Source organism: Cydia splendana, chromosome 9, assembly GCF_910591565.1.
Source record: "Cydia splendana chromosome 9, ilCydSple1.2, whole genome shotgun sequence".
NCBI lineage: Eukaryota > Metazoa > Arthropoda > Insecta > Lepidoptera > Tortricidae > Cydia > Cydia splendana.
The window spans coordinates 7499279-7514113 of record NC_085968.1 but is presented as its reverse complement, the minus strand read 5'-3'; the positions used below and the strand labels follow the sequence as shown (position 1 = coordinate 7514113).

Below are 14835 nucleotides of genomic sequence, written 5' to 3'. Positions count from 1 at the left end.
TTCGTTTCGTTCGATTGTCAATCTTTGATTACATGTTGATTACATTTGAAGTTTACTACCAAAATATTATAAAAGAAATCAACTTTATCACGACCACATAACGTTTAATTTAGCATGATATTTTTAAGCATATTTCAAGAAAAATAAGGTAGCCACAGATAATGAATAGATTTTCCATAGACACAGCTAGTGACGTTCTGTGTCATGCTCATAAAACCGTGGTATTTATAAAATCGGATCGAACGTGAACACGACGGATTACCGCAGACATCGGAATTTCGTTATCCTCCACTCTACAAGCACGAACTGAAAGTTTTATTTTTGAGATTTGCGGTAGAACCACAGAATAAATATTATAATAGTACTACCGTACAGAAAGGAAACTTCCTACAAAACCGAAGTTTGACAGCGGTTCAGGGTCGAATCATGCTATCCCTTTCTAATATATGGCACTATCCCTTTCGGCTATTTAGGGTTGTCAGAATTCAAGTGATTATCTTATCTGTGGTCGTGCACGCAAAAGGAAGTCAAGTGGTGCCAACCCTAATAATTGCTCGGAGCAATGCTGAGCCGAGTTTGGCTGAAGTCAGGAGTTTCACAACCCTGGTAGAACCCCCATTTTCAATAACCAGATCTGAAAGTGCGAAGCACGCTTTACGCATCGAACTATAATAAAAAATAATAATTGTCTATGAAATGTATAATGTTGCCAAGACTGTAAGTTTAAATTCCCGACTGTTCTACTTCTGCGACGTCATTGCGAAGTCCAATAATTTATTTTTAGATTGTAATAAGTACACGCTTTGGATTCAGTTCATAATTCATAACCATAGAACTCTTTCCTTTTTCCTGGAGATTTATTTGTAAAATACCATGGATGCAATGAATAAATGATTATGATTATTAATGCGGTCAATTACGAGACGAATTTATTACTGTCTGCGGGACCACAGTATAATAAAGAGTACTAGCGTACAGTATGGCCGCTCCCTGCCTCCCGTTGTAAGTGGTGCCCACCCGCTCCCAGTTACCTCATAGTTACCGGCTGGCAAGGACGCGACGACGCGGTGCGCAGAGCGGAGGCCACGTAAAATATTCTAATATTAAACAAATCCTTTTGTAATGGGCGTGTGTTGTGCTGTGTACGGTTGTTTAAGCTCTATTAACGACAAAACTAAAAGAAAGTTCTACAGATTCCCATTGGATGAATCAAGGCAAGTACATACCCAGTTATTTTTAACGTGTTTTATGTTTTAGTTGACAACCAACTTACTATAGGTACTTATGTCTATTTCTTTTACCCAATCTATGTTTTAAATATGTTTTAGACCTAAACCTTCCTAATTCGTGGAATGAGGTCATTGAGGTCATCGAACTTGAACGCGGGTAGGGTTACCAGACGTCAGGAATTTTCCTGACATGTCAGGAATTTTGGCCGTTTGTCAGGAATTCAGCCGGAATACGAAATTGTCAGGATTTTTTGTGAATTAACAGAAATTTTTATTATGTACCTAAATTTGAGTAACGTACCTTACTTTACTCAAATTTACTTACATATAAATCCAAAATGATTAATTTTTTAAACAATGTATCAAGATCAAGCTTACATAGATATCGCTTACGGCTAGCCCCCGTCGCCGATGTGAGCGTCAGGAAAAATATTCGCAAATCAGGAATTTTGTCAGGAAATTCGAAATTTGGATCTGGTAACCCTAAACGCGGGCGGCGCGGCGGTTTCTGCGCATGCTTATGCTATAACCTTGTGCGAACGTTTCATTCGATTTTACTGAAACTTCAAATACAATTTGTTTTTTTTATACGGGTGCTAATTAAACTGACTTCTTTATAACAGCATTAATTGCCTCTAAGAATCTACATTGCCTTATAAATTACTATAATTTCTCATATCTATACACATAATAAAACAGTAGCGAAGCCGAATTTGTACATTAATTTTTTTTTTATTATTAGTGGGCTTAATGAACAGTACTGTCGATATAGATGTGAAATGGTTAACTTTCGGAATTTTTGTCCGTCTGTCTGTCTCTCTGTCTGTCTGTCTGTGCACGCAACATGTATAATCCACTGGTCCGATTAAATAATGTTACAATAAAGTATGAGTACAATCTAGTTTTTGTGTTTTCTGTGGAAAATGTTAATGTGTACATTAGGCAATAAACAAATTTTATTTGTTTTAGATGTCGACAATGGATACGTGCAGCTGGTCGAACTGACTTAGAGAGCAAGGACATGAAAACACTTCACAACAGCTATCGCATCTGTGATCTCCATTTTGTTTCATCTGATCATTTAAAAAGAAATTTAAAACATAATGCAATCCCTTCATTAAATTTACCACAGCTAGAAAATGATGATAAATTGTCAAAATATACACAGACCGATGTGGAGTCTAAATGTTGCACTTTGGACATGAAAATAAATACTCCTTCAACGTCAAAGGATAATAATGTTGGTACACAGACTGTTCAAGAGTTGTCCTATAATACTCCTAGAAAAAGAAAATTACATAAGGAACTGACTTACGAACATAAACGAATAAAAATGTTAGAAGATCAGTTACAAATATCTGAAGACGACGAACCTGAACTTTCACCCATTGTTCAAAAAATTATAAAAATTCAAAAATATTGCAAACGTAGTTTTAGAGGCAAACGTTATGATCGAGAATACAAAATGTTCGCAATGAATATATATTTTGCAAGTCCATTAGCGTACAGAGTATTGGCTAAAACTTTATATTTACCAAGCGAGAGAACTTTAAGAAGAACAAATATTGATATAGGCACAAGTTTTTCCGAAAATGTTATCCGATGCTTACAATCTAAAGTGAAGAAACTATCAGAATCTGAAAAAATATGTGTACTGTGCGCTGATGAAATGTCTTTGAAGAGACATCTGTATTATCAAATTAACAAGGACCAAATTATTGGCTTCCATGAAATCGACGGAATACAAAAAAGACAGCCAGCTACTCAAGCATTTGTGGTTATGGCGAGAGGGTTGTTTTCTAAGTGGAAACAACCCTTGGCTTATTGCTTTCTAAGCCAAAGCAAAAATTACCCAGAGTTGAATGCATGGCTAGACAACATAATTATGAAAGTTTTGGATATAGGATTCAATGTTGTTGCATTTACTTCGGATCAGGGGTCTAATTTCATTAGTATGGCTAAAGGCAAAAATGTTACAGCAGAAAAACCATTCTTTTATGTTAATGGTAAAAAAATATATTATATCTTTGATGTGCCCCACCTATTAAATTTTTTAAGGAATAATTTAATAATGTATGATTTTATATATCATGATTCTGATGGAAAAGAACAAACAGCTTCGTGGGAGGATGTACAAAACTTATATAACATGGAAAAAGAAAGAAGCTACCAAATGGCTTTTAAATTAACAGAGTCGCATATAAACCCTAACAATATTGAGAAAATGAAGGTCAAGTATGCAGCGCAAGTTCTGAGTAGGTGTGTGGCTACCGCGATGCAGTGTAGTGTGGAATTAGGTAAACTGCCTAAAAAAGCATTAGGCACTGCAAAATTCATACAATTAATAAACGACATGTTTGATATTTTGAATTCGTCTTCATGCAATGAAACATACAAATACAAAAATTCATTTTCTCAGCAAGGGGATCAAATGGAAGTATTGCAAGAGGTATTACATTTTTTAAAAGATGTACGTATTGTCAACAAATCAAACGGTACAAATGTTTCAAATAGTTTGAAATGCCTAAAAAGCCTTGAAATAACCATAGAATCTGTTATACAACTGTCAACTGATTTGAGAAGATTAAATTACAAATTTATTTTTACTCGAAGACTAGATCAGGATGTTTTGGAAAACTTCTTTGGCACTATTAGACAACAAGGAGGTAACTGCCGTGAGCCAATACCAGTTCAATTTGCAGCTGTTTTCAGAAAACTTTTTCTAACGAATAATATTAGACACGCAGAATTCGTAAATTGTGAAGAGGATATTGACCAACTGTTAGTCACTGTCGAAGATAGCAGTAAAATGGTTCAGTTACCAGAAAACGAAAGTGAGGACGTGAACGTTTTAACGGTTGGAACTGTAGATTATCGTTTCGACCTCCCTGAAGAAAATGCATTTAGCTATGTATGTGGCTATTTGCTCAGAAAATGCAAGGAAGTTCACAAAAATTGCAAACTTATGGATGAGTACGTAAACTACAAAGGCGAAGTAAATGTTACCAATACTTTGATAAATATGAGAGCATTTAATACTGCCCAACCGTTTGGCTCACTATTTAATGCCCAAACTGACTTTAAAGATTATGTAAGGCAAATGGACCAAATTATCACGACTATATTTAAAGGAACTGATAAATTACCTCTTCATGTGGGCAATGAGATTTTAAAAAATATTGAGCAAATTACATTATTCAACATACCTTGCGAATGCTTTCCGATTGAATATTTAAAAAAGCTTTTTATTCGTTTTCGCATATTTAATATACTTAAACACAACAATCGAAATTTTAGAGACAAGTCATTTCGCAAAAAGTTTTTTAGTGTCTCTCATTTGTGATAATTTAGCATTTCAAAATTTATCATATTTTGTTACACATTTTTATAAATTTTGTTCGTGAATAATAAACAATAAAATAACAAGCATGAAATTTTATTTTCCTTCGACTATCCCTTTATTTAGTATAAGAGGCGTATAAGAGGCTATTGGCAAAGATTCAGTTTTCCGTTGGCTATACAACTCATAATACTTTCTGTTATTAAAACTGATTCATTTTTCTTTCTTTCTAGCTACTATTATAATAAGAGAAAGTTAAAGTTAAACCACAGGTTTTTTTTGGCCACTTTATTACATTTTTTAAGCAACGGGAAATGAGAAAGCCTGTAATAAACGAATTCGTCTTTTTCTCACACATCCCCACGTACTCACAATTAGGTAAATAATGCTACTTATAAAAAATATAATAGTTTAATAAACACCCTCATAACTATTGGCTCTGTGAGCTGTACACCTCGCGCTAAGTTTATAAAATGTAAAAGTGAAAAATACTTAGTTCATTGAGTCGTTATAATCTCAGACAATAGAGTTAAAAACGTTTTTGTTTTTTTAATTAATTATAAGCACACAAAATTAATTCAATGCCGCTATTACAAGGTCATCTCATACGAATAAATTAAGGCAAAATGGCGGCAACCCTAGTATGTCTTATCTCACTCACACAAGCATGGTACGCGTTCACCTACACGAGCTTAAGGTGGCATCAGACGGTTCACTGGAATGAATGCTCACTTGAGTGAATGGTTCATTTTTTAGGGTTCCGTACCCAAAGGGTAAAACGGGACCCTATTACTAAGACTCCGCTGTCCGTCCGTCCGTCCGTCCGGCTGTCCGTCCGTCCGTCCGTCTGTCACCAGGCTGTATCTCACGAACCGTGATAGCTAGACAGTTGAAATTTTCACAGATGGTGTATTTCTGTTGCCGCTATAACAACAAATACTAAAAACAGAATAAAATAAAGATTTAAGTGGGGCTCCCATACAACAAACGTGATTTTTGACCGAAGTTAAGCAACGTCGGGCGGGGTCAGTACTTGGATGGGTGGCCGTTTTTATAGATAATGGTACGGAACCCTTCGTGTGCGAGTCCGACTCGCACTTGCCCGGTTTTCTTTCATTGCATGTTCACACGGTGCTGATGCTAAGACTGTGTGCATAGGAATGCGTTTGTTTCATACATTTGATCGCCATTGAGCGAGGTGTGGCGGGAGTCTCATTAATTTTCTGCAATGATTCTACAAAAACAACATTTTATGGGTAAATTATAAGTACTGGCAACATTGCAATCTTCTGCCAGTGCCAATGCCAACGAAACCAATCTGCCAATTTCGTCAAATAAAATTGGTTCTGCCATTGTAAAATGGACCCATGTAGAGGGTGCTGATTAATGATTCTATTTATTCTTTATTTCGCCTAATAAAACTTTTCAATAATAAGTAAAAATGAGCGTGTTTAAGTCAGCCATGGGCTACTTTAGCTCCAGTGGTGCTAACGGTGGAAGCGACAATGAATTCGTGGGTCAATTTGTTGAAATTGGGAATATGAAACTGAGAGTCAAAAAAGTGATTGCAGAAGGTAAGCCCTTTAAATTTGTTTACACAAGGCATGAATATGTTATTGAGACATAATTTTCATAACTTTCTCCATGATAACAAGCATCCGAATCGTCAGTCTTGTAAAACGTCACCGCGCAGTGGGGGCGGATGGGCTTTGTATGGTATTTTTTATTGTTCATTTAATAGCTTAATATTTAGAGTAATTGTGCTAGCGTCCTCATTAGGCCACTATAAGATAAACTATGGAATTCCTAGATATTTAAGTTGATCGTGAAAACTCAACATAAAATAGGCCTTCTTGTTTAGAATGTAAAATGTCATATAATGTATAACAAGAAAATATAGCTAATTTGAAAACATATTTTTTTAACATAAACCACTATAATGCCTTCAAACGTGTGATAGTAGTAACATTGACTTTGGGTTCTATGTAGAAAGATAAGCAGTGATAATTTGATAAGTTTCCTGCAGCTATGGATAAAAAATGATCATATCTTTTTAGATCTATTACTACACTGTATTTTAAATTAAAAATATATCTAAAACCTAATATAAAAGCAAATGATGGTAATCTTCTTGTGTGCGTTGTTTGTATAATGTTGAACAACATTTATAAGTAAAGCATGGAGATCTTGTCACTGTCCTATGAAAGTTAACACTTTAAGAAATAACAATGATATAATAATCTACTCCAACATCAGTCTGATATTAGTGGAGCAAACATCATTGGAGCAGTTAACTATATACCGGTTGACGACCATTCTGGCCCAGTGGGTAGTGACCCTGCCTATGAAGCCAATGCTCCCGGGTTCGAATCCTGGTCATGGTTGTTTTCTATGTATTTATATATTGTATATATCATTGTCTGAGTACCCACAACACAAGCCTTCGTGTGCTTACCGTGGAGCTTAGGCAATTTGAGTAAAAAAAATGTCCTATAATATTTATTTATATATTTAATTTCTTGGTTGTAAAGCAAATTTGTGAATTTAAATCTGATATGTTTGAACAAGTAATTCTAGATTGTATATATAGGTATTTATATATTTCGGGGATCATGCTCTAATGATTTTGATGAAATTTGCTATATAGAGGTTTTCAGGGTGGAAGATCGATCTAGCTAGGTCTTATATCTGGGAGAACGCGCTTTTTTGAGTCTTTATATGTTTTCAGCTTATTAATAACTACCTTGGTACTTATAATAAGCTGTTACGATTATAATTATACAGTCCACTACTACTTATACCAGCAACAGATTCATCCTATATTTCTAATGCATTATTTTAGCATCTAAACCACCAAAAATTTGAATTTCATAATTTCCTTAATTATTACCTATTAGATTAGTTTTTTCTTAACCTTTTGCCTACAAATTGTGAACCCGGCTGCCACGTCACAGGCATAGCCTAGTGTGGGGCCACAGGATGATGATATTTATTGTCAACAAGGTTTTTTCAAATAAATATTATTCTATTAAAAAAAAAAAAGAATGCCATTCTTACGTGTCTCCAGGAATTTTAGTAGATAGCTTAATAACTGGGTGAATGACAAGTATAGGTGTTCTTAAAAATACTGTATTGATCTTTCAAGCATATAATTAAAATTTTCCATTCATTTATCTGTAGTTATTCTTAATGCATTTTGGTTGCAGGTGGTTTTGCGTTTGTGTTTGTCGCCCAAGATGTGTCATCTGGCACTGAATATGCTCTAAAGAGACTTATGGCGGCTGACGAGCAGGCAAACAAAAATATAATCCAAGAAATTAGTATATTAAAAAAGTTATCGGGGCATCCCAATGTTATTAAATATATAGCCGCTTCATTTATTGATAAGTCAAAGACCTCGCATGGAATGGGAGAGTATTTGTTGTTGACGGACCTGTGCAGCGGGGGCAGCTTGATGGAGGCCCTTCAGAACCGAGGGCAGGCCTTCCCGCTGCCGACTATCCTCAGGGTGTTCTACCAGACATGCAAGGCAGTACAACACATGCATGCACAGGTTCCTCCAATCGCCCATCGTGATCTCAAGCTAGAAAATTTCTTAATATCTAATGAAGGTAATTACTTTTTTTTTGTCTGTACCTTCCTTGTTATGTTACAGCTAGAAGCCCGACTGTTTCAAAGCCATTTAAAGCATCAATTTTTAGGGTTCCGTACCCAAAGGGTAAAAACGGGACCCTATTACTAAAACTCCGCTGTCCGTCTGTCTGTCGCCAGGCTGTAACTCATGAACCGTTAGCTAGACAGTTGAATTTTTTACAGATAATGTATTTCTGTCAACAAATACTAAAAACAAAATATAATAAATATTAAAGTGCTGATTTTTTTGCCGTTTTTTGCGTAATGGTACGGAACCCTTCGTGCGCGAGTCCGACTCGCACTTGGCCGGTTTTTAATTAATAGTTTTGTTAATAAACGCAGCGTTAAATTCGTGGTGTTTCACGTTACGCGTGAATATATTTACGCGTAAAGTGAAAAAAAAAATCGTGATATTTTCTTTATTTTAATGTTTCATTCTTATATGTTGCAATAATCTAATCCATTTTTAGGGTTCCGTACCCAAAGGGTAAAACGGGACCCTATTACTAAGACTTCGCTGTCCGTCCGTCCGTCCGTCCGTCCGTCTGTCACCAGGCTGTATCTCACGAACCGTGATAGCTAGACAGTTGAAATTTTCACAGATGATGTATTTCTGTTGCCGCTATAACAACAAATACTAAAAACAGAATAAAATAAAGATTTAAATAGGGCTCCCATACAACAAACGTGATTTTTGACCAAAGTTAAGCAACGTCGGGAGTGGTCAGTAATTGGATGGGTGACCGTTTTTTTTTTTGCTTTTTTTTCGTTTTTTTTTTTTTTGTATTATGGTACGGAACCCTTCGTGCGCGAGTCCGACTCGCACTTGCCCGGTTTTTTATTATTTCTTATTAACAAATTAAGTAGGTAATAAGAAGACCGCAGTGAAATTCCGCTTTTGTGTTTTTCTTAAGGATATGATTAATTATTTGCAGAAAAAGGGTATATATAAGGGTAATAGTATCTACTACCTACATTGATAGTTAGTTACTCTTAGAGACTTCCAATATGTCAACTTATTTCACTCCTATAATAATTCTTCATTTTTTAGGTACAATGAAACTCTGTGATTTTGGTTCTGCAACTACTGACGTGTATTCGCCTAATCCTTCCTGGAGTGCTAATCAAAGAAATATGTTAGAAGAAAACGTAAGTTTTTTTTTCTTATATTCTTTCAAACAACTGAACTCAGAAGTTGGGCCTGATAGCCCTGTTATGGTGTCATATTTTGTGTTATTTGGATTGGCAATCTTTCAACATTATATGATACCTAAAACCATGTTTGGCATACCGTGATTCGTAAAATGAAGATCTGTGGGTATAAGATTGTGGGTTAAGACTTTGGTTTGGCAAATTTGATATAAATCCATTAAGCCGTCTAACATTACACACTTTCGTATTTATAATGTATGTCTTTCCCATCACGGAACAATGGTGTTCCGGACCTTTGGGAGGCGTGCGCGGAGCCGAGGCCAACACGTAGAGACCCTTTTGACACTAATGAAATGTAAGGGGTACACCGAGCGGATGCTGCCCTTGCCCGTGTCATAGGACGCACGCAAAGGCAGCACCCGCCAGGGTGTAAGGACTATTGAGAGTTGATGGGATCTAAAATGAACTAGGTTATTGGGTGAAAGCGAGTTTTGGGATATTATTAGAAGGATTACGCAATCATCTACCATTTTTCTTGTCCACCGTTTAGCCATACTTTGGCAAATTGCAAAACAATGGGTTAAAGTAGAAAACTATTAAAACCTTACTATTTCCTGCGTGCATTGTGCTAACGAACGGAAGTCAATATTGTTAACAAGTAGCATTGCAAACAGGCTGGCTCTAACTAGAGTGCTGTTGGCTTGCTAATTGTCCATGTAATGACCCGTTAACAGTTTGCTCTCGAATGTTTTGTTTAATTTTCTAATCGTTCAGCTCTGCGTATACCTATCATGCAAGGTCCGTATTTCAAAGGTGTTTTGATTTTAAAGTAGCCCTTCTTACCTCTTTCCCGGTTGTAGGGAAAGGGGTAAAGGTAAAGGAGCTCAGCGTTCACTCGGCCAACTATTAAGTAGCTCTGTGAGCTGTAGACCTTCCGAACCCCCATGGCTCCGCCATTTTGAAACATTTCCAAAAACTGAATCGTCAAAATATTCTAAATAATAATAATAGGACCTGCTGACCGAATTTCACGAGAATCGGTTGAAAAATGCGACCTGATGTGGACAAAACAAAATGCAATCCGCCTCTGTCTGCAGTGCTCGTCCACACCGAGGACATGTCAGGACTACGTAGTGATAAGTAAAGGCTGTAGGTGGTCGGGCTTTTCGTTAGAGTATCTCGTTTATTATGAAGCTTCGGTCAGTAAGAATGGCGTTGCCACTAACTAGTTGTTTCGAAAGAATTATAAATCATCCAACTTTGAAATTGAAACATGGTGGACTCTGTCTGTAATAATACTAATAATCAAATGAAATTTTTGATGCAAGCTTATTAGGTTAGAACTGAAGAGTTTCCGGTAGTCAATCTAATATATTTTTAAGTTTTAATGCGTCCATCTGTCTGCTTTCCCTACCTTCAATGTAGTTGGGCAAAATAAAACGGAAAGGATTTTGTACTGACTAATATTATATTAGTATAGATTTTCAGGTTTTCCGTATGGAATGTTACACGTTTATAGCATTTATAATAGGACCTCTAAAACTATTAGTTAGTTGAGGAATGCAATGCGAATACGAGACGTTGATAATCGATATCTTCGCGATATTGATATACCTACGACCGCACGCACGTAATATGCATTTTCTCAATCTGTAGCGGAAGTATTAACGTTATGTTACTTATGTTCGTTATATAGCGGAAATATTAACATTATCGCATTTCGGGCGCGGCGAGACGAGTCGACCGTAATGAAGTTTTGTATAACATTACAGGTTTACATCTGAAAAGTAGGCGTGAGCTTTTAAAACGTCATAAGTTTAGGTTTTTTTTATATTTAATATTTCTTTTTAGGTAACATCTATCCACTTCTTTTTTGTCAAGATCAATGTAAAAAAATCCTCTAGTATAGGATTTCCCAGCCTAGTGCTGCTAAACATCCTCACTTCGCTCGCCTGTAAAGTGTATACCTATAGGTATCATACTCTTCCGGTTTCACTTTCTAAAACCTACTTATAATGAACTAGTGTACTACCTATTATGACATGGTATGAAGTAAAATATTATGACAATTTACCTAGCGGTAAAAAAATTAATGCCTCAGACCCTAGTCGCCCAAGGCAACGGCAAAGGTGATAAACATGCGATCTTAGGCATTGTTTATCACCATACGTCGTTATCGCGGGGGCAAAAACAAGCCTGTCAAAGAACACATGTAACAGAACGTCTGTTTTGTAAAAGTGGAATATACTGCCTACACATTTAAACCTCTAAAATGTTCTTCATATCTTCATAAAGTTTTCGCTGGAAAAGGTCAATTAATCTCGTATTTCACTTTGTAAACGTATACACAGACTTATAGGTATAAGTCAACGTGTCAACTTGAAAAATAAGTCACCAATGTATTTAATTATTTATATCAGTATTTACTTCTGAATATATTTTATGTGATTTTAGTAATAGATGACCAACATTTTATTTAAATTCAATTCTGCTACGTTTTGAACCCAAACGTTACTCGATAGGAATGTCACTTCTGTTATTATTTATTTGTCATAATCTTTCACTACTGTCAAATCGTTGTTGCCCCCGCGATAACGACGTATGTTTATCACCTTTATTTGTATAATCCATTTATATGCAAATGTTCAAGCTCAATAGAACTTCAGTTCAGTCAGCTTAGAAATACATTTAATAGGACAGAGGAATACATTTAATGAGTTGATCGAAACCTGCAACAATTGAATACTCAATTGAAAATATTGAAATCGAATAAACCCTAATCTGTTGTTCAATGGGCTGAAAACAATCGACTAGCCTAGCCGTAAGACATTTGTATGATCCAGATTCAGAGACAAATGCATACGCCTTTGACCTTTTAACCGCCATACTTGCCTACGTTAAAAATAGATTCGCTATTTTGGACTCTGTCATATTTTATGTGGGTATCATTTACATTGTAAATGATACCCACTTTCTCATTTGTGTTAATATTCGCTACACCTAACAAAGCGAGAAAAGGAAATATTGCGTTTGACCAACAGGATATTGATTTATGAACATTGAAAATACTGACAGTTCAAACAGGTCAACACATCCCATCCCCTGGTAACCTTTCCAACTAGGAACGAAACTTTTACATGCCTTCTTTATCTACAATCTACATATACTAGTAGTAGTGTTGTTCGGCTGCGGTCTTCCGTACATTAGAAGACTTCCAACTAGTCAGGCTGCTCTAAATCTGAGCGAAATTAAATTTCACTGTGCCCTTCAAAATAACATTAATAATATATCATTTTCAGTTGGCCCAGTTCACGACGCCCATGTACAGAGCCCCAGAGATGTTAGACACCTGGGACAACCGGAAAATAGACCACGCAGTGGACGTATGGGCGTTGGGTTGCATACTGTACACGCTCTGTTATATGCAGCACCCGTTCGAGGACTCTGCTAAGCTGGCCATATTGAACGGGAATTACAACCTCAACCCTAACGATCAGCGCTACAAATGTTTACATGAAATCATAAGTGAGTTTCTTTGCATTTCTTTTTACTACACATTTTATTTCTGAGTAACAGTATCATTAACCTGGGTACTCACAGTACCTACGTAAGTACGTGAACGTATAATCAATCTGACTTATTCGTTAGAAACATCCTTGGCAATACATGAATCAATCTGTACAGATGTAGTGCATAATTATTTTCCATCGTATTTTCACGGAAACGTACGAACGTGTCTGAACTCAGTCAGTCTCGGTAGAAAAAATACTGAGGTTGACTAAAGTAGCATGCCAAATACGAGCGTTTCGGAGAAAATACGATGGATAACAATTATGCATTACATCTGTAGTCGTCTCTAATTTTTTTAAGAAGTTTTATCACTAAGAGCCAGACTTTTTTAATTGTTTACGTGCTTGCTTACTAACTAAGCAAACTCCTGAGATCCCTGTGCTGTGCTTTGTGACAGAAAGTAAATGGTTTGTTTGTTTGTTTGTCGCAGACGGGTGCCTGACGGTGAGCCCCGAGCAGCGGCTGACCATCAGCGGGGTGCTGGAGCGGCTGGCGGCCGTGGCGGAGTCCAACAATATCAATCTCAAGCAACCACTCAAATTTGAGCGTAAAAAAGTTGAACAATCTGTGGCCACTAGCTCGCCAGGTAATAAGAAGTCAAGTAAATATTACACTACCATTTCCTAAGCGCGCCCCGCGGCCACCCTGTGATACCGACGCCTCCCTCTTGATTTGCGATCGCGGCCCTTAGTTCGACACTATTATGGTTCATTATTATGTTCTGTTGCATTCGAAATTAACCAGTCTCGAGCTAAACATGGTCAAGCATTTTTTGACTTTTTACACTCAAATTTTTTATATTTTCTTGTTTCATATTTATTTTGAGTTGATTTTCGTAGAGAGGTTATTTTTTATTGAAATGAAATGTGAGAGTCCTTTACATTCCATTGTTGATATCGCCAAATTGAGCTTCACCAAAGGTAAGGTTGAATGAAATGTTCTCTGAAGGAATTAAGGTAGTATAGCATTTATTTGACTTTTATAATTTATTTAAATAATTACTACAGTCATTATGGTAATTTTGTCGAACCCTTTATTTATTTATTGCTTCGATTCCTATAGAAATGCAAGGACAGCGTTCAGTGTTAGTTAGGCTTTGTATAGCGGCGCGGAGCCCGGGAGAAGGCCTAAAGGCACCCCAGTGCAATATCATGACGCTGATACAAGTACAGTCAAACATGACTAGCTTTAATATTTAAGTCTGAAAATTTTGACGAGAACTAAAAGATTGATTATGATTATTTTATCTTCAATTATTTCCATTCAATTTAGGAGTAAATGTGAAATATTCGACTTATAGCTTTCTTCGATCATAAGGAATACCAAATAATTAATATAGCAAAAGTCAGTATGCATTTATAAAATGCATGCCTAAAATATATTTAAAAGTTTAGGATACTTTCAGCTAGTTAGATTCGTATTTTACTAAACGTCACTAAATCTATTTATATGTACATTCCTGTAAGTTTTGAATTAATATTTGTACGTGGGGCTTGCAATCTGCTCAGCTATATTCAAACCCCAATGTTTATAAGATATCAAGGACATTTTGTCTAGCTAGAATATGACATATTTATACATTTTAGGTCCAGTTCTTATAATTAATGTTTCCAGTACTCAGTTACTATATGTATTTATAATTAACGCATTTAATTTAAGTCAACTAACAAGGTTCGAACTGGTCACCCGTGTTCGTCAGCACTAACAAGGTGGGTTGCTTGGTTCAGCACGGTGGTGAAGAGTGTCACACAATACACACATTGGTTTACGGGTTATCACTAAAATTCATTGCGAAGAACAGATAAATGAAATGTTTAGTGATTAAATCACATCGGTTTTATTTCATTTGCTTTTAACTAACTGCAGAGGGGATATCTCGTAGCGAAAACTTGTAATATAATTTTTACGAAA

The 14835-nt window shown here is 36.1% G+C and overlaps 1 protein-coding gene across 1 annotated transcript in view; it reads left to right on the top strand.

The window, feature by feature from the left end:
- Positions 1-5858: 5858 nt before the first annotated feature.
- The window catches only part of LOC134793486 (cyclin-G-associated kinase), a 32162-nt gene continuing 23185 nt past the window's right edge, over positions 5859-14835 (top strand). Inside the window, exons 1-5 of the mRNA XM_063765070.1 lie at positions 5859-6143; positions 7776-8180; positions 9254-9351; positions 12654-12879; positions 13355-13510. Coding sequence (XP_063621140.1) covers positions 6011-6143; positions 7776-8180; positions 9254-9351; positions 12654-12879; positions 13355-13510 — 1018 coding nt within the window. The 5' untranslated portion in view covers positions 5859-6010. The remainder of the gene's footprint in view (positions 6144-7775; positions 8181-9253; positions 9352-12653; positions 12880-13354; positions 13511-14835) is intronic.